Source organism: Lontra canadensis, unplaced genomic scaffold, assembly GCF_010015895.1.
Source record: "Lontra canadensis isolate GAN:19392208 unplaced genomic scaffold, GSC_riverotter_1.0 scaffold16, whole genome shotgun sequence".
Classification (NCBI taxonomy): domain Eukaryota; kingdom Metazoa; phylum Chordata; class Mammalia; order Carnivora; family Mustelidae; genus Lontra; species Lontra canadensis.
The window spans coordinates 6526214-6551603 of record NW_022631010.1 but is presented as its reverse complement, the minus strand read 5'-3'; the positions used below and the strand labels follow the sequence as shown (position 1 = coordinate 6551603).

Genomic DNA, 25390 nt, shown 5'->3' with positions numbered 1-25390 from the left:
AGATGGTTTAGAGTCTTTATCATAAATGCATATTGAATCTTGTCAAATGTTCTTTCTGCATCTATTGTAGCAATCCATATGGTTTCAGGTCTTCCACTGAGGTCTTGAAACTGTTTTGAGTTTGTCTGTATGGCATAAGGAAGCAGAGGAATATCATTCTTCTATGGGTAACTGTCCAGTTTTCCCAACACTGTTTGCTGTAGAGACTGTCCTTTTCCTTTTCAATATTCTTGCCTGCTCTGTGGACGATTAATTGGCCACATAATTGTGGGTATATATCTGAGCTTCTATCCTGTTCCCTTGGTCACTGTGTGTATTTTTGTGCCAATACCATACTGTTAGGATGACTACAGCTTTGTAGTATAACTTGAAATCTGGAATTGTGATCCTCCAGCTTTGTTTTTCTTCTCAACATTGTGTTGGCTGTTCAGTATCTTTGGTGGTTCCATACAAATGTTTAGGAGTGTTTGCTTGAGTTCTTTTTGTTTAACTTAAATTCAATGAGCCAACTTATAGTACATCATTAGTTTCAGATGTAGTGTTCAATAATAGATCAGGTGTGTATAACACCTAGTGCTCATTGCATTATGTACCCTCCTTAATGCCCATCACCCAGTTACCCCATCCTGCATCCACCTGCCCTCCAGCAACCCTCAGTTTGTTTCTGTTATGAAGAGTCTCTCATGGTTTTTCCCCCTCTCTGATGACTTCCCATTCAGTTTTCCCTCCCTTCCCCTCTGATCCTTTATGGTGTTTCTTCTATTTCACATATGAGTGAACCCATGTGCAGATTGTCTTTCTCTGACAGACTTATTTCACTCAGCATAATATCCTCCACTTCCATCCAGGTGGATATAATGGTAAGTCTTCACCCTCTCTGATGGCTGAATAATATTTCATTGTAGATATTACCCCCATCTTCTTTAGCCATTCATCTGTCCTTGGACATCTGGGCTCTTTCCATAGTTTGGCTAGAGTGGATATTGCTGCAGTGAACATTGGGGGCTTTACTTTTCACTCAATCTGTATCTTTGGGGTAAATACCTAGTAGTACAATTGCTGGGTCGTAGGGTAGCTCTATTTTTTTTTTTAAGATTTCATTTATTTATTTGACAGACAGAGATCACAAGTAGGCAGAGAGGCAGGTGGGGGGGGGGAAGCAGGCTCCCTACTAAGCAGAGAGCTCAGTGTGGGGCTCGATCCCAGGACCCTGAGACCATGAACTGAGCTGAAGGCAGAGGCTTAACCCACTGAGCCACCCAGGTGCCCCAGGTAGCTCTGTTTTTAAGTTCTTGTAGAAACTCAGTAACATTTGGCAGAGTGGCTGTATAAGCTTGCATTCCCACCAGCAGTGTAAGAGTGTTCCCCTTTCACTACATCCTTGCCAACATTTGTTTTTCCCTGCCTTGACCATTCTAGGCATGCCAACTATTGTAAAGTGGTATCTCATTGTGGTTTTGATTTGTATTTCCCTGATGGCTATTGATGTGGAGCACTTTTTCGTGTGTCTCTTGATCTCTAGTATGTCCTTTGATAGAAAAGCGTGTTTATGTTTTCACCTATGTCTTAAGCTAGGATAAGAGTAGCCCCAGGAGCATGGAAGTTGTGATCTGCTTAGCTGTGGAGACCTTCAGAGACATCTGAATTGAGGGCTAGAGTTAAGGAGAGTACCAGGCTCAGGGTTTGCATTCAGTATGGTATGAAAGTATAAATAAGCAGGGCTTGGTTCAAGATTTCATTCAGATTTCTCCTGCCCTAAATCCTTTCTGGAGTTCTAAAAGGCATGATTTCTGACTTTGTTGTAGGATGAGTCCTCTGTTTCGCTTAGGTGTCCCCATTCCCTGGGGATTTGGAGCCAGGCCTCTGGGAATGGCCCTTTAAAAAGCCAACCTAGGGTTAGGATTGGAGCCTAAGATTATGGCAGGTTCAACCTGCCAGCTGTGTGGCAAGACTCCCTGAGGGCTGAGTTGAAGGCATGGGTCAGGGTGCATGTCAGGCCTCAGGCTTGTGTCCAGTGGGCCACTGAGTGCGGGGGTGGCCTCAGGTGGGCATGCAGATCTCTCCTGCTCTGAACTGTTTCTGGAGTTCCAAATGCCATGGTTTACTTCTGGGTGGCAGGTGGAGTCCTCTGGAATTGCTCAGTGTCCCCAGTCCTTAGGGCTTTGGCACCAGGTCTCTGGGGCAGACCCCTCCGAGCCCAACCTAGGGTCAGGTTTAGGGTCACGGGTTAGGGGCAGAGGTTAGGGTTAAGGTTTAGGGGTTTGCTAGGGTTAATTTATTTGTCTTTAATATAAGATGTCCATGCTTAAATTAGACATTTTATTAGAGTATTTTACAGTGAGTAAAGGTTAGCATGTAACCCAAATAGTTACGGAGAAGAACCAAATGTACCAAAGCAATACTTAAGACAATATTTCTTGACATCTATGTTCTATGGTCAGTCTTCCAGATGGATTCACTGGCCCTGTCTTTCTGGTCTTGGCTAAAAGCATCTTCTCAGTGGGCTTCTTTAATGTCTGCATGGAATGGCTCTCTTAGTCCTTAACCTGCATTCCTTCCTATCGTTGATCCATTGATTACATCCCATATCTTTGCAAGCTCCTAGAGGTATATGTTTGCACTAAGTAGATACTCCATAATATGTATTAATTGAACACGTATGGCTTTCTTTTTAATAAAAAATATCCATGTTTTATCAGTGAAATTTTTTTTACCATATCAGAATATATTTGGAGAAAGCTATTGCTCCATGAATACACATCTGTCAAGGCTGTGGCTTTATTATGTCCTGTGTCATGCTTCCGGGAGCTAGCCAGAACACTCATGACGCATGTATGAAGCTCACTTTCAAACCTTAAGGGTGAGTTCTGTGAAGGTGCTAGGGGGCATTTGGGAGGCTTGTCCTGCTAGACATCACCATGTCATTTGGAACCAGATGTGATGTGAGCACCCTCTCTTTCCATGGCTTCTTCCATCTTCCTCTACCCTCTGTCAGCATATGGTTTTCCTACCAGCCATATCTTTGCAGACAATCTCTGAGATGGCCTATGGCTTGGGATTCCATTGACATCACAGAGTCTCATTATAACTAGTATCAGAGGTTTCCGTGGCCCTGAAATGACCTTTATTCCCAGAATATGCCCCATGAAGAGTCCCATGAGAGTCTGGGAGGCCAGGAAAGATAAATGGGTGATTGCAGCTCTAGCTAAAGCCTCTCTGGGGTATCATGCTAGGGGCCATCTCCCATCTCAGTCTGGCTTTTTCACTGATTTCCAATACAATCTAGGAGAGTCACTTCATTGGAGCTTCAGGCTCATCATTTCTAAAATGAGGAAATGATTTTAGATTAATTGATTCATTCAAGACTATAGAATGAACACCTAGGAAGTTCTGGGCAGTTTCCAGGATGGATTCTATCTCAGGAGTTCTGACTTCCATCCTCACCATTCCTATTGAGTTCCCCTACTGGACACAATGGCTATTCCAGGGGAAGTCCCCAGGACAACACTGGACAACCAAGTGTCTTCAGGGTGTACTCCCATGCCATCTGATGTAGCTGAGAGGCCATGAGCAATTCTGAACCCAAACCAAGGTTTTGGCTGTGCTGCCTTATTTGCACAAAAATAATGGTGTCTGGATCAGGCCTTCACTGCAACAGCTGAGCCAGCTTAGTGAGGACCTTGACCAGGACACTAGCCCCATGACACTGTGAGGGCACTCGGAGTCCAAGGTTAAGTCATGCAATGCAACAAGGGATTCTACATCAGGGTAGATGATGCAAGGTACAGTTTCACAGCAACATGACAAAAAAACACATTTAAATGACAGAATAATAGGTAGTTAAACATACTCTGTACCTTGACAGTGATGGGAAAAGTGAATGATGGGGTCAGAAAGGGGAATGGGAGTTCCAAGAAGCAGGCCAGAGTCATCAGGAGGTAAGTGTGTCTCGTGGAGGAAGGGACCAGGAGGGTCATCATGGGTTACAACTTTGCAGCATCAGGGTGTGTGCTCTCCCTGGCCCATGGCCCCCAGGGACACTGGGAGCAGTCTAGCTCCAGAGGATCTGCCCACTGCAAATTGGCCTGAGCAGAGCCTCTGTGGTATGTCTTCTTGGTTCCTGGGTGTGGCTCTTTCTCTGCTTCCGGAGGCTGTTGATTCCCCTTTGTTTTCCTCTGAGCTGCACTATTTTGTGTGGATTCAGTGCTGTTACTTGACACAAATTCTTCCTGAAAAGAAGTCATCCTTGTTTCCTAAGTAGACCTGAATAGATTCAGTAGTCATAGCCTTTTCCGAGGCCCCTGGGCCTTCATCTGCTTGCCAACTCTGAGATTTTTGGAAAACATATTCTATTCTTAACAAGTTGAAAGAATTAGTTTGGTTTTTAAAAAATTCAGCAAAGTCACATTTTTCATAATCTAAACAATGATCTGTAAACATGGAATGAACAAGGTTTGACAGGATGAAGGAAGAATTGGCTTTGCAGTGGGATTTGTGGCAATGTTTACTCACTGGTGCCCCCGTGTGGCCACTCTCCAGATAGCACGTGGTGGAGGAGTGGGCCAGCTCACATGCACGGGATATGATCTTTTAGTTCCTTGCTATCTCCCTCCCCTTTTTGTCACCCTGGTCCTGAACCTTTAGCTCCCAAGAGAACTTGTTTGCAGATTTCTGTTGACATGTCTAAGTGTAGATCTGTCTTGCCTTTGTTCCCTGTCCTTGGGTCAGAGATGAAGGTGTGAAAAGTCATCATACTCTCAAAACAACAAAAAGAAATATCAAGTGTGCTCTGCCCCCGGCACCTCAGGCTTGAAAACAATGGCCAATTACATACTTTATGTTCTACACAACCAGCTTTTGGGACTCACAGATGCATGTGAAATGAAATTGTACTGAAAGAAATATTATTTTGCCTTGCAGAAGACAGTTTAGGGACACCGCCCCTTGACCACCCTGTCATTTCCAGTCTGGCCAATGCCTGGTCACACTGACATGTGTAGCCACACAAGGACACAACTGTGACATCCTCCTGAAGCACTCCTGGTCCCCTTGCCCTCCTATCTGGCCTACCCTGTACACCCCCAGTCCTCCCACATACCCCCTGTAGTGACACAGCTGTGATCATCCTCCTGGATCTTTTCCAGTCCCCCTACCCCCAGGTCTGGCCAACCCTGCACACCCCAGTCCTCCTGAATGTCCCCTGTCATGGCACTTGTCACACAAGGCTGTCATTCGTTGTCTCTTGGTCTGTCCTTTATGCTTGGAGTAGCTATCTCACAGATGCCTGGCTGGATGACAGGTGGATGAAAGGTTTCAGTGTCTTTTGTCCTGGAACAGCAGGCATCCTTCAAAACCCTGATGGGCAAGGGGAGTCTCTGTTCCTCTGTGTGCCCCCAGCCTTGGTGGAATATAGTGTCCAGAACAAGGGATTTGGGAGTCCTCCCAGATGAAGTTTGTTCTATGAAGGTGGATTCCTTCTGAGATCATTATGGAACCACATTGAGTGGCTGTTTCTGTGGGACAGAAAGCATGCCACTGTGTTGTATTCTCCTTCAACACTGTGGCTAACAAAGAGGAAACACACACTCACACTCACAAGTGCACACTTACACCTCCGTTTCTGGGCATCACTACCATGTAAACTACACTGAATTCCTGTTGGGCTGCAAACATGTAGACATGCCATTCAATGCGTAAATGGAGGAGGATAGATATGGAGTTCTGGCTAAAAGGATGGAAGTCTTTGCCTCTAGGGGTGAAGAAAATAGATTTTACCCAGAAGGCGCACCATTCTACTCAAAGAAGTGATACAATCCTAGGATCTTTGAGACCAGGGATCAGCACAGACTTTTCTGTAAAGTCTTAGGTAAAAATTTTCTGTTAGGTGTTGCAGTCCATGTGGTGTCTGTGACAACGACTCCACTCTTGCCTTGTGGCATGAAAGTAGCCACAGACCGTCCATAACTCATGTTTCAGCCACACTTGATTGAGAGAATATGGGGGGAGGTCTATTTGGCTCATGGGTGGTAGTTTCCCACATGCCAGATCTGCAACACAATGGATGATGGGGGAGAGGGCTCTTCCTTTCCAATGGCAGGGTGGGTGTACACTGGGATCTATCCTGCCTAACCCTGGCCCCTCTACTTGAAAGAAAAAAAAGATGATAGTGCGATTGGCTAACAATTAAGGCCTCAGAAATTCTCCCGCCTTTCTCTGTAGGCCTTGAGCTTGCCACAAGATGTTTGTCTGTGGTTGAATTCCATGTTGGTATTGTTTGGCTGAGTATGTCCCATTGGCTGGTGGGTATATCTTGCGGGTTATATACCACACAGATGGTCAAGACCATGTGTGGCTCAGGACCATGAGCACATTTAGGATTCTTCTGAGTTAGCAGAGGATTTAGCATGTGTGGGCTTCAAGATGAGTCCAACAGCCCTCACCAATGTTATGGACCACCTGGTTTCCTGGACCCTCTGTGGCACTGGCACAGGCCTGGCCTAGGCCACTTCTGCAGTGGCGATGGAAAAGCCCCTGGCCTGGATGGGCCACAGGTTATTGGCACAGGTTATTAGGACCTCCGTTGTAATGACTTTTCTTTTTTTTTCTTTCTTTCAAAATTTCCTTTCAGTATTCCAGAATTCATTGTTTATGCACCACACCCAGGCTCCATGCAATACGTGCCCTCCATAATACCCACCACCAGGCTCACCCAACCTCCCCACCCCCCTTCCCTCCAAAACCCTCAGTTTGTTTCTCAAGAGTCCACAGTCTCTCATGGTTCGTCTCCCCCTCCGATTTTTCCCAACTCACTTCTCTTCTCCATCTCCCCATGTCCTCCATGTTATTCCTTATGCTCCACAAATAAGTGAAACCATATGATAACTGACTCTCTCTGCTTGGCTTATTTCATTCAGCATAATCTCTTCTAGTCCTGTCCATGTTGATACAAAAGTTGGGTATTCATCCTTTCTGATGGAGGCATAATACTCCATAGTGTATATGGACCATATCTTCTTTATCCATTTGTCTGTTGAAGGGCATCTTGGTTCTTTCCACAGTTTGGCCACTGTAACCATTGCTGCTATAAACATTGGGGTATGGATGGCCCGTCTTTTCACGACATCTGTATCTTTGGGGTAAATACCCAGTAGTGCAATTGCAGGGTCATAGGGAAGCTCTATTTTTAATTTCTTAAGGAATCTCCACCCTGTTTTCTAAAGTGTCTGCACCAACTTGCATTCCCACCAACAGTGTAAGAGGGTTACCCTTTTTCCACATCCCCTCCAACACATGTTGTTTACTGTCTTGTTAATTTTGGCCATTCTAACCTGTGTAAGGTATGTCAATGTGGTTTTGATTTGAATCTCCCTGATGGCTAATGATGATGAACATTTTTTCAGGTGTAATGACTTTTCTTTTTTTTTTTTAAGATTTTATTTATTCACTTGACAGACAGAGATCACAAGTAGGCAGAGAGGCAGGCAGAGAGAGAGGGAGGATAGCAGGCTCCCCGCTGAGCAGAGAGCCCGATATGGAGCTCAATCCCAGGACTCTGAGATCATGACCGGAGCCGAAGGCAGAGGCTTAACCCACTGAGCCACCCAGGCACCCCTGTAATGACTTTTCTAATGGCCATGGTGGTAAGATCTTCTAGGATGCATCAGTTAATAAAATGAATATTAATTTCTGATAGTAATTGGGTTCAAGGTGCTGGCTTAGCACCTAGCACATCAGTCCCAGCACCTCGGTACTACTGTACTACTCTGCAGAGACAATGGCTAAGAATGAGCAAAGTGGATGGAAACTGGTCTGGAGTGCACAAGGGAAGGGTGTATGTGTGTGTGTAGGTGATTGGGGATAATAACTCTGGCCAAGCTGTATCTCCAACTTATCTAGGTTCATGAAGGTGCAGGGAATCTATGGTGTTTCACCATCTACCATTTTGCAGATGAAGACTATACCTGTTGCATGGAGTATGGCAAGACTTGTTCCAAGTATTCTCTAGTTGGTAGGGAAGTTGGGGAGAGCAGCACCCTCCATCTGCTAGGACAGGCGTGAGAGGCTGAGTGCTCTCAAGAAGGTGTCTTGAGACACCTTTCACAGGGCTCACTGTGAGCCTGCACACAGGACTGAGGAAGACAGTTCATGGTTTTGTTCTGAGGATGGAGTATTGGAAATGCAGTGCCCCGTGTAATCCTGGGAAGGGAACAGATCTGGAATCCACTGTAGTGTTACTTCCTGGGAGTGGTGGTAATCTGCAGCATCAGCTTCATGAGGTGTCTGTCCTTTATTGAGTTCTGGGTGTGGTTTCTGTGACTTTGTCCTAATGGCTGGGATTTCCAAGGAATGGGATTTGTTTGGCTTCACTCTAAGAGTTGGTTCACCGGGGAGAGGGCACGTCCCATTCTGCTGCTGAAAAGTATGTCTCTAGCGGTTAGAGTGTGTATTACAAGCCTAGAGGTCAACGGTGAGGTGGTTATGGTGGTCAGCAGGCTATTGTTATTGATGAGATTTTAAAAAAGATTTTATTTATCAGACAGAGAGAGAGCGAAAGCATGAGCACAAGCAGGCAGAGTGGCAGGCAGAGGTGGAGAGAGAAGCAGGCTCCCTGCCGAGCAAGGAGCCTGATGCAGAACTCAATCCCAGGATCCTGGAATCATGACCTGAGCCTAAGGCAGCGGCTTAACTGACTGAGCCACCCAGGCGTCCCAGTGATTGATGATTTTTACGGGTGAATTCTATAGGATGAGATGTTAGATCTTATGGTTAGAGATCCTCATTAACTGCCCATAAAGCGTGCTTTTTCTGAGTTTCATATTCAATACCTTTTTATTGCTTCTAATAGCCCTCCTTATACTTGGTATTCGTGCATTACAACATTGCCTGCATTTTACCCGTGTGTCGATGAGGATTTGAGAAGGGAAAATGTCAGTGCTTCCACAAATTGTACTGAAACAGCCAAATAATAGAATTTTATTTTTGACACAAAGTAGGAAGTATCCTGCTGTGATTCTTAGTTTAAAGCAGGGGAGGTCACCTGGGTGGCTCAGTGGGTTAAAGCCTCTGCCTTTGGCTTGGGTCATGATTCCAGGGTCCTGGGATCGAGCCCCACATTGGGTTCATTGCTCTGCGGGGAGCCTGCTTCCTCTTCTCTCTCTCTGCTTGCCTCTCTGCCTACTTGTGATCTCTGTCTGTCAAATAAGTAAATAAAATCTTAAAAAAAAAAATAAAGCAGGGGAGGGGGCCCTTTTTCGGTACTGGTAATGAGTACCTAGGGAAGATTATCAGATTCTATTGGAAGTTTGGTCTTTGTTATTGTGGAAGAATCAGGAGTCGACCAATTATTTGTCTTCTGTTTCATTTTCCATGAACAGTTCCACAATATTTGGTTTCTCATCTCCGCCACTGTGAAATCATCCCACTTTGGCAGCAGCTCGCCCTTCTCTGCCAAGGGTATGTTTGAGCCAAGACAAAAGTGAATTCTGGGTGACTGGGAGACCCTAGGATCAGAATGATGTCGGTAGGGAGTTACCGAGATCTTAAATTCTAAACCAGCTCCTGACACCCAGATGAAGTACATTTCAGATTTAGAAACTTCCTATAGAAATTTTGTGTCCATGATGACAACTGAAGAGAATGTGTCATTCCTAAACCTAACCTTAACCTCTAACTTTAATGCTGAAACCTAACCTGACCTTAAGGCCCAAACTGGAACCCTGAATCCCAATTATGAAATTGAACCTGAAGCCTTGACTCTGAACCTGAGCCCTGGATCCAAGCCCTGACGCATGAACCCAAACTCTAAACCAGAACTCTGAGCCATGAACCCTGACTGAACCCAAATCCCAGCATGAACCCAAACCCCAAATTTGACCTTGAACTTTATCCCAGAAGCTCTGAGTTTTAAACCCTAAATCATAAACCTAAAGCCCTAAACTCTAACTGTTCCCTTGCCCCTAACTCTAAATCCTCACCCTGACCCTAAACCCAAAGCCTGATCTAGAACTCTGACTGAAACCTGAACATGAACCCAAATTCAAACCCTTCACCACACTTTGTTTATGCGTTCACTGTTGATGGATATTTGCAGTTTCTACCTTTTGATTCTCATGAACACTGTTTGGGTTGGGGGCTAGGGTTAGGGTCTTGGACTGGGGACAGGGCCAGGATTGAGAACAAGTTGAGGTCAGAGTGTGGGTCTGCGTCAGAGCCAGGGTCATGTTCAGTGCCACCGTTTGGGTCAGGGACTGTTGTCGTTCCATATTGTTTCCAATTCATTGTTCTTTAGCTATTTTTGGAGAAGTTGGGCGTACTGGGCTCCATGCAGTTTGAATTTCCAGAATGAAATGGCTTCAGCTGGACCCCAGGGAGCAGGTGCTTCCATTGAAAGGTGAGCTCCCCTAGTCCTGCTCTGTCCCCATTGCCTGCAGAGGGCCCCGCTCCCACCCTGAGCCTGGCCTGGGCAGCTGTAGGTGGGACAGGAGCCTGGCCTCCTCAGGACCCACTGTGGAGACTTCTGGAGGACCTGGAGTCGCTCCCACGCTGATAGGACAAGCTAGGGAGGATATGGGTCCACATCCACACTGACAGGATCCACTGTGGAGGACGTGGGGCCACGTCCACACTGACAGCAGTCCAGCCCCCCCACCAGGACTTGCCGCTGGAGGAGAAGGTGAGGAGAAGCAGGCTGAGCAGGGACTGGCGAGGGGGTGCATGGTCTCAGGACCCCATGGAGGAAGGGCACGCGGTGTAGACACTGGGGCTTCTGTGGTTTTGTGTGTGGTGATGTGGCCTCCCATGGTGCTGTGAGAGGGTCTGTGGGGTCTCCCCTTTCTGGGCTTGGATGCGCGCCCTGGATCCTGCATCTGTGTTTGTGTGCACGCACGCGGATTCGGTTCCTGGGGCTCCTCAGACAGTCTGCAGTCAGGGAGTGGATGCCAGCTGGGTGTTCGTGCTCCCCCCGCCTCAGCCCTGCAGGGTCCTTCCTGTGTTCACACCTGCTTCAGTGTTGGTCCAGAGTCTGGAAGTTCGGGAGCAACAGCGTGGACGCTGTAGACACCTTTGGGGAGAGCAGGTATTTTCCCAGTGTTGGTTCTTCCCTGAACACAGCGTGTCTTCCTGTCTCCGTGTGTCTCCTTCCATGTCTGTCATCAATGTCTCATGGCCTGTCAGAGGACAAGTCTGTCACCTCCTTGGTTCAGGGGACTCCTAGGTATCTTGTTCTTTTGGATGCAGTAGTAAATGGGATTGTTTTCCATAGGCTCTTTCTTCCTTCCTTCCTTTCTTTCTTTCTTTCTTTCTTTCTTTCTTTCTTTCTTTCTTTCTTTCTTTCTTCTTTCTTTCTTTCTTTCTTTCAAGATTTTTATTTATTTGACAGACAGAGATCACAAGTAGGCAGAGAGAGAGAGAGAGAGGAGGAAGCAGGCTTCCTGTGGAGCAAAGAGCCCAATGTGGGGCTCAATCCCAGGACCCTGAGATCATGACCTGAGGCTGAGGCTTTAACCCACTGAGCCACCCAGGTGCCCCCATAGTCTCTTTCTGATGGTTCCTTCGGAGCACATAGAAATGCAATTGATTCATGTAGATTGATTTTTTTTCCTTGCAAATTTCTTGAACTTTTTAGTTCTGTTCACTTTAAACTCAAAACTGCCAGTTATTTGACCAGCAAAATGGGTTTATTTGGGAATAGCAGAGAACGGCAATCTGGGCTGAGCAAGCTAGTCCCATCACAGACAAGTGCAAGAAACAAAGGAGAGGAACATTATTTCACAGAGGAGGAAGAAGTTGGAAGGGTTGCTTGGAAAGAAAGTCCACTGGAGAAAGGCAGGGGCTTGGGGTGATGGAGGATTCTCAATGGCTGAGCTGCGGAATTTCTTGTAGGAGATGGACCCTCCAGTTTCCCCTGTGGGGCCTGGGAATGGATGAGTCCCTCCTGTGGGGGATTCTAATGTGGGGTCTGTAACGGGCACTGAGCGCCAGGCGCCCCCTTCCAGCCTCCCCTTCTGGCGTCCCCAGTCCACTTTACTGAGGCTTCCCTTCCTGCCTTGTCACAGTTCTAACCAGGCTGTGGTTGAGCATTATGCAGAATTGGAATTCTGAATCCTACTGCTTCCACTGCACCCAAGACACAGGAGCGCCTGATTTAATCCTCCTACGAGTCTCTTGCTAACATGTGGCCTCCTCCAAGGGCAAGTGGCCTGTCCACGGTGGGTGAACTGGATCTGGGAGGGCTTGGCCTCCATTCTGGAGTCTGATGTCCTCTCTGCTTCTGTGACGTGGCGCTAATGTGGATGTTTGGAAAAGTCATTTACTCTGCGGTGATTTCAAATCTGCAGTAACTTGTCACAGCAGCACAAATATGCTTTATCTCCACACTCAGACTCCCCAACTGTCATTTCTTTACCACGTTTGCCACTTCACCCAGGCTATTTGGTGCATTTTACCCCAAATAGGGACACTGTCCCGTGGAACCACCATGGAACCCCAAGTGAGGAAATCATGATGGTTTCCACATTTGAACCCAGAGCACAGGCCCACTTCAACTGTTACCACCTGCCCCAATGGTCTGAAATGTCTTCTCCATTCAGATCCAGTTTTCTTCTGGAACTTCTTCCAGGACTTTCCCTTATTTGGGTAACCTTGATGGACTTAAGGAGCACAGATGGCTTCAGCTGGAGTGGTATTTCTATATGGCTTATGTCACTGGGGCTGTTTTCAGTGTCCATCTACATTGTGATGTGCGTCAGTCCTTCAATCACTTTTTCACAGTGACTGAACTTAAGAACATTGACGCCTTAAAACATTTCAGGTACACAATTCTCTGGCCTTAGCTGAGCTCCCACAGTTGTACATCATTCTCCAGAACTTTCTTATTCTCCCCGAGGGAGCCTGTATGTATGAAACATCAACTCCCTATGATCCTTTCCTCTCGGTCTCCTGTAGCCACATCCAGTGTTGTGTCCCAGACACCTCATCCAAGTGGAATCACAAGTATCTCTCCTTCTGTGACTGGCTGGTTTCACTCAGTGTAATGACTTCCAGATTCAACCTATGTTGTAGTCTGTGTCAGAACTCCCTTCATTTAAAAAAAAAAAAGATTTTATTTATTTGTTTGACAGATAGAGATCACAAGTAGGCAGAGAGGCAGGTGGGGTGGGGGGGAAGCAGGCTCCCTGCTGAGCAGAGAGCCTGATGTGGGGCTCGATCCCAGGACACTGAGATCATGACCTGAGCTGAAGGCAAAGGTTTAACCCACTGAGCCACCCAAGCACCCCAGAACTCTCTTCATTTTTAAGGCTGAATCATGTTCTATGGTTATAAACCACATTTTGTTTATCCATTTATCTGTCAGTGGACACTTGGGTGGCTTCCACCTTTTGGCTGTTGTGAGAAGTGCTGCTTTGAATATGGGTACTTCTACTTTCAATTTTTGGGGCCATATAGGCTGCAGTGGAATTCTGTGTTTAATATTTTAAGGAACCACCATATTTTTTCCCCACAAATGAACTATTTTACTTCATTCCTTCATAGGACAGGACAAGATGGCCATTTATGGATCTACCTCATTTTGTTTATCCTTTTCCCCATGGATGGACATTTGCATTGTTTCTGGTTTTTGCCTATTGTGAACACTGCTGCTATGAATATTCTTGTACATTTTTGTTTGTTTGTTTGTTTGTTTGAACCAGTGTTTTCAATTTTGGGGGTATATATCTAGGAGTACAATTGTTGAACCATATGGTAATTCTGCTTTGATCTATCTGAGTAAATGCCAAACTATTTTACATGTAGACTGCACCATTTTTCACAAGTGAGTTTAAGGGTTTCAGTTTCTCAACATCCTCTTATTTTTAGTTTTCTTGATCATAGTGATTCTACTTGTGTAAAAGGGCATCAAACTGGTTTAAATCTTCATTTCCATAAAGAGTAAAGATGCTTAAAATCTATTCATGTGCTACTCACCATTTGTATGATTTCTCTGGAGAAGGGTCTATCCAAGTCCTTCATCCATTTTAAAAATGGGATTGTCTTTTTGTTGAGTTGTAAAAGCTCTTTACATATTCTGGGCAACAGAGTCTTATTAGATAAATAATCTACAAATATTTCCCTTCATTCTGGGGTCTTTTCACTTTCTGGATAGTATCTTCTGATGCACAAATGTTTTTAAATTTTTTACATTTCTTTCTTTTTTTTTTTTAAAGATTTTATTTATTTATTTGACAGACAGAGATCACAAGTAGGCAGAGAGGCAGGCAGAGAGAGGAGGAAAGCAGGCTCCCTGCTGAGCAGAGAGCCTGATGTGGGGCTCGATCCCAGAACCCTAGGATCATGACCCGAGCCGAAGGCAGAGGCTTTAACCACTGAGCCACCCAGGCGCCCCTACATTTCTTTTTTAAGAGTGAGTGAGAGAAAGTGTGCAAGTGGACAGGGGCAGAAGGAGAAGGAAAGAGAATCTTAAGCAAGCCCCACATTCAGTGTGGAGCCTGACGTGGGGCTCAATCTCATGACCCTGAGATCATGATCTGAGCCAAAATGAAGAGTCAAGATGGTTAACCAACTGAGCCACCCAGGCACGTGGCACAGATTTTTAATTTTGAGGATATTATTTTATCTATTTTTTTCTTTCCCTTCTTATGCTTTGGTGTCAGATCTAAAAACATTGTTAAATCCAAGGTTATGAAGATTTATCCCCATTTGTTTCTTCTAGAGTTTATAATTTTACCTCTTACATTTAAGCCTTTAACTTATTTTGAATTAATGTTTATATGTGGTGTGAGGTAAGGGTCCAGTGCCATTCCTCTGTACATGGATAGTGGATTGTCTACCCCCTTTGTTGAAAAGACCATTCTGTCCCCTCAGTGTAATGTTGTCCACCCTTGTCAAAATTCAGTGGACCATAGATGAAGGGGTTTATTTCTGGGCTCTCAGTTAAATTCCACTGATCTGTATGCATACTTTAAAAACTTATTTTATTTTATTTATTTAAAAATTTTTAAAATTTAAATTCAACTAATTAACATATAATGTGTTATTTGTTTCAGGGTGTATGCATACCTTTACAACAGTATCACAATGTTTTATTTACTGTTGCTTTGTATTAAGATTTGAACTTTGGAAGTGTGACCTTTTACCTTTGATTTTCTTTTTCAGGATAGTTTTGGCTATCTTACGGTCCCTTAAAATTCCATATGACTGTTATGATTAGCTTGTGCACTTCTTCCCAAAGGCCTTTGCGAAATTTCTTGGGGACACATTGAATTTCCACATTGCTTTGTGTACTGTTGCCATCTTATCAGTAGTATGTCTTTTCATTACCATGGGGTATCCTCAGATTTATTTAGGTTTCCCTTACTTTCTTTCCGCAATGTTTTGTAATTTTTGGTGTACAAGCTGTACACATTGATTACATCTAGTCCTACGTATTTTGTCAATGATATTCCTTAAAATGGAATTATTTTCTTAAATTCCTTTTTGGATGATTCATTGCTAGCGTGTACAAATAAGAGAGATTTTTGTGTATTGATATTTTGTCCTGTAACTTTGCAGAATTAGGGAACTGGCTGTAATCATTTTTTGTTGATTCTTTAGGCAACTCTGTATATAAGATGATGCCATCTCTGGTCTCTGAATAGACTTAGTTCTAGTATTTCCTTTCACATGTGGATTCCTTATTTCTTGCCATATTGTTCTGGGTAGAACTCTCAGTACAATACTGAGCAAAGAGTGAAAGCCAGCATGATGGACAGAGTAGAGCTGTCAGTCCTAAAAATTGAGCGTGACGTTTGATTAGGGTTAGGGTGGGGTTAGGGTTAGGGTTTTCCTGTCCTCAGCTGTACAGAGTCCATTCTTCTCCAGTAACCAGTAGAGTGATCTTTTCAGGACATAAACTTTGAGCCTCTATGTGATCCACTCCCCAGCTGCTTGTTCTTCCCAGCCTTTCCTCTCCCACCATATCCCCCCACCCCCGTGGGCCTCCCAGGTGTGTGGTCATCCCACACGTGCCTTGGGCCTGACTCCAGGCCTTTACATTCTCTCTGCCCTCTGCCAGGAACACTCTTCTCTCCCTCTGCTTCAATCCTGGCCTGTTACCCTGTTGGCTGGACCTGGACTTGCCCCCTGGTGACCTGACTCATGTCTGCTGGCTGTGTTTGGCCTTGCCCCCAATTTAAATGTAGTGCTCACTTTCCCTGTGTGAGCAATTTACTAAGCTGCCAGGTATGGGGCAGGCACAGGGAAGTAGCCTTAGTGTCTGTGTGCAAAAATCCATCTCAGGGCACCTGGGTGGCTCAGTCATTAAACATCTGCCTTTGGCTCAGGTCGTGATCCCAGGATCCTGGGACTGAACCCCACCATGTTGAGCTCCCTGCTCAGCGAGGAGGCTGCTTCTCCTTCTCCCAGTCCCCCTGCTTGTGTTCCCTCTCTAGCTGTCTCTCTCTTTGTCAAATAAATAAAATCTTTAAAAAAATCAGTCTCGGAGGGGCTCACCACCCTTGCTGACAATGGGGGAGCTGTTGTCCCCACAGGTGGTCCCCTCAGAGAGACAAGACTTCCAACTTTTGGGGGCCCAGGAGATGTAGACCTGGACCTGGAAGCTTACGCTCTTGAATTCATGGCTGGGACCTAAGCAAGCCCCCTTTTCTTCCAGCGGTCCTCTTTCTTCTTCCCTGCCCATGGGCTGGACCTGATTCCTGATCTGGGGGAATTCGAGGGTGACCACTCGTAGGAATAGCAGTGTTGACTGATGGACCTTGTCAGCAAGAGTCCCAGTAGCCTTCAAGGGAGGACCTTATGGGGTTGGAGACAGCTCTGTGGGGACCAGTGACAGCAGTCAAAGCAAAGTGGGGCAGGAGGCCAGCCCTGCTAATTCTAGCCAGTCTGTAGGCCACAGAAAGGAGGCCTGTGCCCAAAGGTGCTCTACTCCTTGCAGATGGGGAAAGGACCTGCAGGGGGTCGGCCAGGAGAGGACACCTGCTGGATTTGCCTGGGAGCTCAGCACAAGGGGAGTGTTCCTGGCTCCAGCATTCTGACTGTGGGGTTGGTTTCCCACCTCTGAAGCCTCAGGCTCCCCTTTGTATGATGGGGTGCTGATGGCCTCCCTCTCTGGGAGCAGAAGGAAGGGAGGTCCCACAAGCAGACTTGCTCAGGACAGACTGCGAGAGTGGCTGTTGCTTACAGCAGCCCAGGGCCTGTCGCCTTGAAGAAGGTGCACACATCCATGGCCCCCAACTCTGGGGTCCTTCCACCACCTCTGACAGTGACCCTCCTCCTCCCTTGTCCCTTGTCCCTGTCGACAGGTGGTCTTCCTGGAGCTGTTCCTGCAGAGGACAGAGAAGCCCATCATGATGGGACACAGGGTCGCCTCCTGGGTCATCACCAACCAGCGGGCTGCCAGTCCATGTACCCCGCTGGAAGGGTTGAAGGGTGGTGGTCCTCGAGGTCCCTGGCACCCCGCACTGGCAGGATGTGTCCATGCAGCACATGGCGATAGTCAGCCGCTTCTGTGAGCAGCACTTCCTCCATGAGGTGGATGACCTGCTGTGTGCGGTTGTGGACATGACGTTCTGTGACCATGTGGGCATGGAGAGCCTGTCCCCCCTCTTTGGCACCCTGCACCCCAGTTTCTACTGGGTGTCCCATGAAGACTTCAGCTACCAGTGCCAGCCACAGTCCCAGGCCCACATCCCCAGGGGCCAGGGTGACATTTACTACCTGGGGACCTTTTTTGGGGGATTGGTGGTGGAGGTTCACTAACTGACCTTGGCCTGTCACCAGGTGATGGGGATCCACCTGGCCAATGGGATCGAGGTTGTGTGGTGTGACGAGAGCCACTTGAACAGGTACCTGCTGGACCACAAGCCCACCAAGGTGCTATCCCCAGAGGACATATGGGATCTGCGGTGGCTGGGCTGTCCTCCCCGCCCTTCATGAAGAAGCTGAGATTCAGGCCGTGCCCAAGAATCAACCAGGACATCTGGGACTCATAAGGGGCTATCCGCATCTCCATCGGGGGGTGCTGTCCTGAGCAGAGCTGTCAGAACATGTTTCTACTTCTGTCCCCTCGAGGGAGACTGTGGAGCCCAGCCCTGCCTGCAACGGGCATGTCCAGGGCCCCCAGCTGAACCCGCACACAGGAGGCCTGCCTGGGGACACAAGGTCCTCTCTTTGTGGTCACTACATTTTGATAGCTCCTGGGTCATTTGCAGCTGTGAACGGCTCCAGTTTTATGTCAGATATTTTTCTGTGTCAATGCTGGGCAACCATCTTTAACCCACTGAGCCACCCAGCCGCCCCTCTCCTCCCCTTTTTTTAAAAGATTTTATTTATTTATTTGACAGACAAAGATCACAAGTAGGCAGAGAGGCAGGCAGAGAGAGAGGAGGAAGCAGGCTCCCTGCCGAGCAGAGAGCCTGATGCGGGGCTCCATCCCAGAACCCTGAGATCATGACCTGAGTCGAAGGCAGAGGCTTTAACCCACTTGAGCAACCATCTTTAAAAAGAACAATCAAGGGAAAAGGTTTTCTTCCTGGTTCTAGACAGACACCGCCTGGTGGGGCTGGGAGTGGTCCTGCAGCGGCCATGGAGCCAGGATGGCCTCTGGTGGTGTCTTCCCTCCTAGTCCCTGCACCTTGCCATGGCCGTGGGGCTTCAGGGGCAGGGGTGCACTGAGCCACCTCCCAGACCTTCAGTCCCCTGAACACCAGAGGCCCTCGCTGTGGCCGCTAGCTCAGCCTCTAGGAGCATGGAGCCCACTGAGTTATGCCTTGATTTTATTTTTTATTTTTTAATTTAATTTAATTTTTAAAATTTAAATTCATTAGCCAACATATAGTACATCAGTAGATTTTAATGTAAGTGTTCAGTGATTTATTAGTTGCCTGTAACACCCAGTGCTCATCATAACATGTGCCCTCCTTAATACCTGTCACCCAGCTACCCCATATCCCCCCTTCTGTAACCCTCAGTTTGGTTCCAGGAGTCCAAAGTCTCTCATGGTTTGTCTCCCTCTCTGATTTCTTCCCATTCAGTTTTCCTTCCCTTCCCTTGTGGTACTTTGCTCTATTCCTTATGTTCCACGTATGAGTGAAACCATATGATTATTGTCTTTCTCTGCTTAACTTATTTCACTCAGAAGAATCCCCTCCAGTTCCATCCATGTCAGTGCAAATGGTGGGTACTCATCCTTTCTGATGGCTGAGAAATATTCCCTTGTATATATGGACAATATCTTCTTCTTCTTCTTTTTTAAAGATTTTATTTATTTATTTGACAGAGATCACAAGTAGGCAGAGAGGCCGGCAGAGAGAGGAGGAAGCAGGCTCCCTGCTGAGCAGAGAGCCTGATGCGGGGCTCGATCCCAGGACCCCGGGATCATGACCCGAGCCGAAGGCAGAGGCTTTAACCCACTGAGCCACCCAGGCAACCCATGGACGATATCTTCTTTATCCACTCATCTGTTGAAGGTCCCTGGCGCCCCGCACTGGCAGGATGTGTCCATGCAGCATCATGGCGATGGTCAGCCGCTTCTGTGAGCAGCATTTCCTCCATGAGGTGGATGACCTGTTGTGTGCAGATGTGGACATGAAGTTCTGTGACCATGTGGGCATGGAGAGCCTGTCCCCCCTCTTTGGCACCCTGCACCCCAGTTTCTACTGGGTGTCCCATGAAGACTTCAGCTACCAGTGCCAGCCACAGTCCCAGGCCTACATCCCCAGGGGCCAGGGTGACATTTACTACCTGGGGGCCTTTTTTGGGGGGTTGGTGGTGGAGGTTCACTGACTGACGTTGGCCTGTCACCAGGTGATGGGGATCAACGTGGCCAATGGGCCAATGGCCACACACAACGAGGGATACATCTAGGCTCTTTCCATAGTTTAGCTGTTGTGGACATTGCTGCTATGAATATTGGGGTGCAGGTGGCCCTTAATTTCACTACATCTGTATCATTGGGGTAAATACTCAGGAGTTCAATTGCTGGGTTGTAGGGTAGTTCTATTTTCAACTTCTTGAGGAACCTCCATACTGTTCTCCAGAGTGGCTACACTAGCTTGCATTCCCACCAACAGTGTAAGAGGGCTCCCCTTTCTCGATAACCTTGCCAACACTTGTTTCCTGTCTTGTTAATTTTAGCCATTCTAACTGGGGTAAGGTGGTATCTCATCATAGTTTTGATTTGTATTTCCCTCCTGTTGAGGGATATTGAGCAATTTTTTTGTGTGTCTGTTATGAGCCTCCTCAGTCTCCTCTGCTCCCCTTATTTTCCTCCTCAGCCTGAAGATGATCCTAACCAATCTGCAGCTTTGATGACAAGTTCAGTCCAGATGCCAGGAACATACCTCGGGGGTCTTGGCTTCACCTACCCCATCTGTCCTGTCCATGTCAGGTGCCTGCCCCCTCCCAGCCAGCTGGTCACCTGCTCCTTTCACAGATGTCCCTATCTCAGGAGAGGGAAACACCAAGTCCAGACCCTTGGATTCCTCTGTGACTTGTTGCTTTCCACCAACTCTCCCAGTAGTGACGTGGCTACTGGAGGACATTTGATATCCAAACCATTTAGAGGCTTATGCGAGTCTCTGCTGCCTCGGGCAATGGGTAAGAGTTGGGGCAAATAGAAAGCAAGCAGAATCACTGGAAGAAAGGCTGAGTGATGAGAAGCTTTAGGGAAGAACGGCCTGGAAGCTCTGACCTATTCCCGAGCCCCTGGGACACTGCATGCATGGGCTGGGGGCCTGCTCCGGGCTGACCTGAGAAGGCCCTAGGCTCTGCCCTCTGCTGATTGTCAGACTTGGCAAGTAGGAAGTGAAGGCCAAGACAGAGTGCTAAGAGGCCTGGCTGGTGCTGAAGGTGTATCCTGACACCCACACACCAAGAGCCCTCCTCCCAATCTGCAAAGACTGGAAGGTTTTTTGTTTGTTTGTTTTTTGTTTTGTTTTGTTTTGTTTTAAGAAGGAGGGCAGTTTCCAGATGTTTAAGGAAATCTCACCCAGTGGACAATGGACCGCTGCATTCACAGACCAGACAATATTTTGGCCACACACAACGAGGAATACAGATTTGGCAAAATCAGTTCAGAAATGTCACTAAGCCAACAGCAGAACTGCAGGGAGAGGAGCAGCAGTGAAGCCTGGGGATGGGAAGAACTGGGATTTGACTTGCTACAATGCACTCTTCACAGTGTCCCAGATCCAAAGGCAGAGAGACGAATGGTGGTGACACAGGAAAGGAATGTATTTCAGTGCAGCTGACCCTGGAAGGCCGAGGACTGGCATGGTCTCAAGGTACTGAAAACACTCCTGAGCTTTTACACGAGGAAAATCTAGGTGGGCAGGTGCAGGAGGTCAGTAACGTTTCAGCCAATCATTGTCTTGGGGTCCATCACGTGGGGTCTTGCTGGTGTCAGGCAGTGGTTATTGCTTGAAGGGTTGTTTTGGTGCCTGCTGGGTCTTTGACTTGACTTAAGAGATGAGCCTGAAGGAGGGACATCATCAGTTAGGAAGTACAGACGAAGGTCAGAGTGGAGGTGGGTAAAGGCCTCTTTCACTCTGAGAGTGGGGGAGCTCCGAGCCTCTGCTACACACCTTGGCCTGCTCTTTGCCTCCAGCTGCCTGGTCCTGAGTTCTGTCCTTCTAATGAACTGGTCATCCAGTAAGCAACGTGTTTCTCTGAGTTCCATGAGCCACTCGAGCAGACTATTTGAACCTGAGGAGGAGATTGTGGGGCCCTCCAATCTGTAGCCATAGCTCAGAAACACAAGTGACCTCTCTGCCCAGCCGCTGGCTGACCACTTAGCTAACAGCACAAGGATTCAGTGGCCACACGCAGCAAAGAACACAGACTGGACAAAGTTAGTTCAGAAAAGTCACTAAGCCAACAGTAATGAGCAGCAATAATGAAGCCTGGGGTGGGAAAGGTGTGATATTCAGGATGCTTCCATTATAATACTCACCATCACACCCTGAACTTGCCAGTGGGGCCAAGTGCCCCCACTGGGGGTCAGTAGCTTCCTACATGTTCCACCTGCCTCTCCCTGGCTCCCCCAGCCATGCACAGCCCTGTGCTGCTTGCCAGCAGAGGGCGGTTTTAACCAAGGCCAGGAACATGGGATGGATTTTTCTGACTCCATCTGTCACCACCCCCCACCCAGGGCGGCAAGAGAGGAAAGTTTTCTTCAACTCATCTTAAGGTCCCTGGCTGGGTCTGGAAATTGACAAAGACAGAGGAACAGGAGAAAAACTGGCAAACTGCATTGATTTTTTTGGTGGGAACCTCACAAGAACATGGAGACCAGCAGAGGCAGTTGGAGCAGACAGTTCTTCTACGTTTTAGGCAAAGAAGCAATCAATGTGTGAAGAATTGAGAGACACAGGGGTTTGAGCTAGGGCCGGTAAATGGTCAAAAAGTAACTAGGGGGACACCTGGGTGGCTCAGTGGGTTAAGCCTCTACCTTCAGCTCCGGTCATGATCTCAGGGTCCTGGGATTGAGCTCTGCATTGGGCTCTCTGCTCAGCAAGGAGCCTGCTTCCCCCTCTCTCTCTGCCTACCTCTATGCCTACTTGTGGTCCCTCTTACTGTGCCAAATAATTAAATAAAATCTTTTTTAAAAAAAGTAACTAGGTTACTTTAAGGTTAGTTTAACCAGGTTTGTTCTTATAGCCTTTGTGGCCCTAAATTCCTTGACACTGGTGAGAAGCATGTCCACCCTGTGGTCTGGGGAGAGAAAGTACCACCTGGGAGTATTCTGACCTGCTTCAAGGAAGAAGAGCTGATGGCTGGGTATCAGAGGGACCTTCCTGCTTTTGCTCTATGGAAAATTCTTTCAGTTTATATATTTAATTTGTCAAGGTGCCATATTTGGGGTAGTGTGTCCTGCCCTCACTGGCCTGGTGCTGTACTCTTTCTTCTCCTAGCATCCAGGACATTAAATGTGCTGCTGTGGAGACCTCCCAGCCCTGGGGCAGCCCCTTGCCCAGGGAGGCACCTGCCTCCAGGGGAGGGTTGCCTATGACTTCAGGCACCGCACAGGTGCCCTGTTGCTGAGGGTGGTTGCCCCTCCTCGAGGAGATTGGGTGAGAGTGTGCAGATCTTACTTCGAGAAACTGACTTCATTTCCTACAAATGTCTACCCAGTAGTGGGATCCTACAGGAGTTCTATTTTTAGTATTTGGGGGAAACTCCATACTTTTCCCAGCATGGCTGTGCCAACGAAGGTCAATTCCAGATGATTTTACCTATAAACCAGAGGTTTTTCAAGAACCTCTCCAGCAGAGAACATGAGGAGAACATTTTCAAGACCTTGCAAAGTATACTAACCATAGGAACAAACCAGTAACTCAGAAACTATTGAAATGCAGAACTTGTTCTCCTTCTTCCATGTCTGGCTAGTGTGCTGGTCTGAGACTCGATCCCACCTCAGGCAGCTGGAAGGTTGACCTCCCAGGTCGGCTGCCACTGAGATGGCTCCTGTTTCCAGAAATTCTTTGGGGGTGTGGCTGGTTTCCCCACCTGTGCACGGATCAAGTTGGCAACCTCTGACAGTGGAGACACAGGTCCTCCAGGCATGGTCCCTCCCCTATTCGCCAGTAGAGCCATCACACTGAGAGTTTAGGGGGACGGGAGCTGCCCCCAGGCAAAACCACCCGAGATTCCCACTGTCCCTACCTGACCTTCAGATGCTCCTCAGTTACTCCTGTGCTCCTAGTGTCTTCCTGGAACCCTGACCTCGCTGTTTTCGGACAGCTGGTCCAGCAGTACCCTCACTTTCTGGGAGTGGGGGTTACTGGAATCCTCAGTGTGTCCTGCTGCCCCACCTGGATCGCTGTTTGAAGGCACATCATCTGGGCAGTCTGAGGACCCAAGACCGCGGGTCTGTGGTCTGGAGGGTTTCTGAGCAGAGCTGGTGGGACAGAAGGGCTGCAAGGCACAGAGGCAGGTTTCCAGAAAGCTGTCTGGGGTCCCTGGCACTCTACCATTTTTTAATCAAAGCCCTGAGATCTTTAAAATGCCAGGAATGTTACAGCATGGGCCAAAAAATCACGTTTCTGTGAGCCCAGCACAACCTAAACTACTGGTCATTTCTTGCACTTGAGCTGAGTACAAAGCATTGGGAGTGGGAGCTTGAGGGGAGGTCCTGGGCCAGACTTTGTGTTTGGGACACAGGTCATCCAGACAAGCTTGTGCTGAGTCTCAGGAAGGGGCCTGTGTGGAGACCCCCAGCTGCAGACACTGCTGTCTGCTGATGCCCCCTCAGTCTGCCCCAGTGCACCTGCTGCTGGGGGAGCGCCTTCCCCCTCCTCTCTACCTGAGAGCTTTTTCTTGCACTAGCCCAGCCCCTCCCCTGCCAGTCACTGCCAGCCTGCAGCCTGGGAGGGTGGATACCCTGACAACCTCCAGCCCTAGGGACAGATCCAGTGCTGGTGGAATGTGGTCTCCCAGCCAGCCTGAGTGCCAGGACCCCATGATGCTCACTGTCCTCCTGGGTGCTCACTGTGCCACTTCCTCCCACAGAGTCCCCGGGCCCAACTCCCCCTCTGCTCAGGGACCTCTCTTGGCCCAGCCTCCTCACACTGGGACTGGGAGCAGGTCAACTGGACATGGGAACAGGCTGGCCTCACAGACTTGTCAGAGGAGACCCTGTGCAGGAAGATTCAGGCCGCTTCAAGGGAGATGCCAGGTAACCCCAGAGGGAGCGCACAGGCCTTGTACAAAACATAGGGCTCATGGAGCCCAGTGTGAGATGTGGGCACCCAGCCAAGGGGCATGGGGAATCCTGGCTAGGGTGGCCCTGGTGGGGGGAGGGGAGACCATAGAAGGGTCGCATTAAAGGCAGGAGACAAGGAAGACGACAGGACAGAGCTTCCCAAGGAGGTCGATGGAAGAGTCAGAGGATCAAAGAGACCCTTGGGAAAACTCAGAGGCCCTGGAGATGTTGGCTGAAATGCTGTCATTTGGTCCGAAAAGTTGTGTCACAAACCCCCATCGACACTGGATGATTTACTCTTTGTTGCTTCTAGGAATCAAGGCGTATGGGCCATTAGCACTTGCGCTGCATGAAGTCTAGGACATATTTACTTTTCAGGACTAGATTTTTCTAGAGGAAGTGCTAAGCATGGGTCTCTCTATTCTTTTTTTTGTGTGTGTGCAACCGGCCTCTGTTCTCAGGAGCAGATTCCTGGTGCTCATCACTACTGCTAGCCCTGAGCACTGCCCCCTGTCACCTCCCACAGTGGACATGACCACGTGGGTTTGGGGAGTGCTCACTGATGAAGCCCCAGTGCCCAGTACAAAGCAGGGGCCCCAGATCTTCTGCTGAATGAAGGAGGGCATGAGGGAGGGAGTGGAGGGAGGGTAAGGAGGGAGGGAGGGAAAAGAGGGAAGGAAGGAAAGGAGGAAGGGA

The 25390-nt window shown here is 47.9% G+C and overlaps 1 protein-coding gene and 1 pseudogene across 1 annotated transcript; both read left to right on the top strand.

Moving 5' to 3' along the window:
- The first annotated feature begins 12475 nt into the window (after positions 1-12475).
- LOC116868792 lies at positions 12476-17984 on the top strand (annotated as a pseudogene).
- Positions 17985-19509: 1525 nt separating this feature from the next.
- On the top strand, positions 19510-19776 carry LOC116868737 (histo-blood group ABO system transferase 2-like). Its single transcript, XM_032859381.1, has one exon. The coding sequence runs from the start codon at positions 19510-19512 to the stop codon at positions 19774-19776; it is 267 nt and encodes an 88-aa protein (XP_032715272.1).
- The last annotated feature ends 5614 nt before the right edge of the window (positions 19777-25390 follow it).

Coding starts and splice junctions, on each gene's coding strand:
- LOC116868737 (XM_032859381.1), top strand. CDS start 19,510: ATGGTCAGCCGCTTCTGTGAGCAGCATTTCCTCCATGAGGTGGATGAC.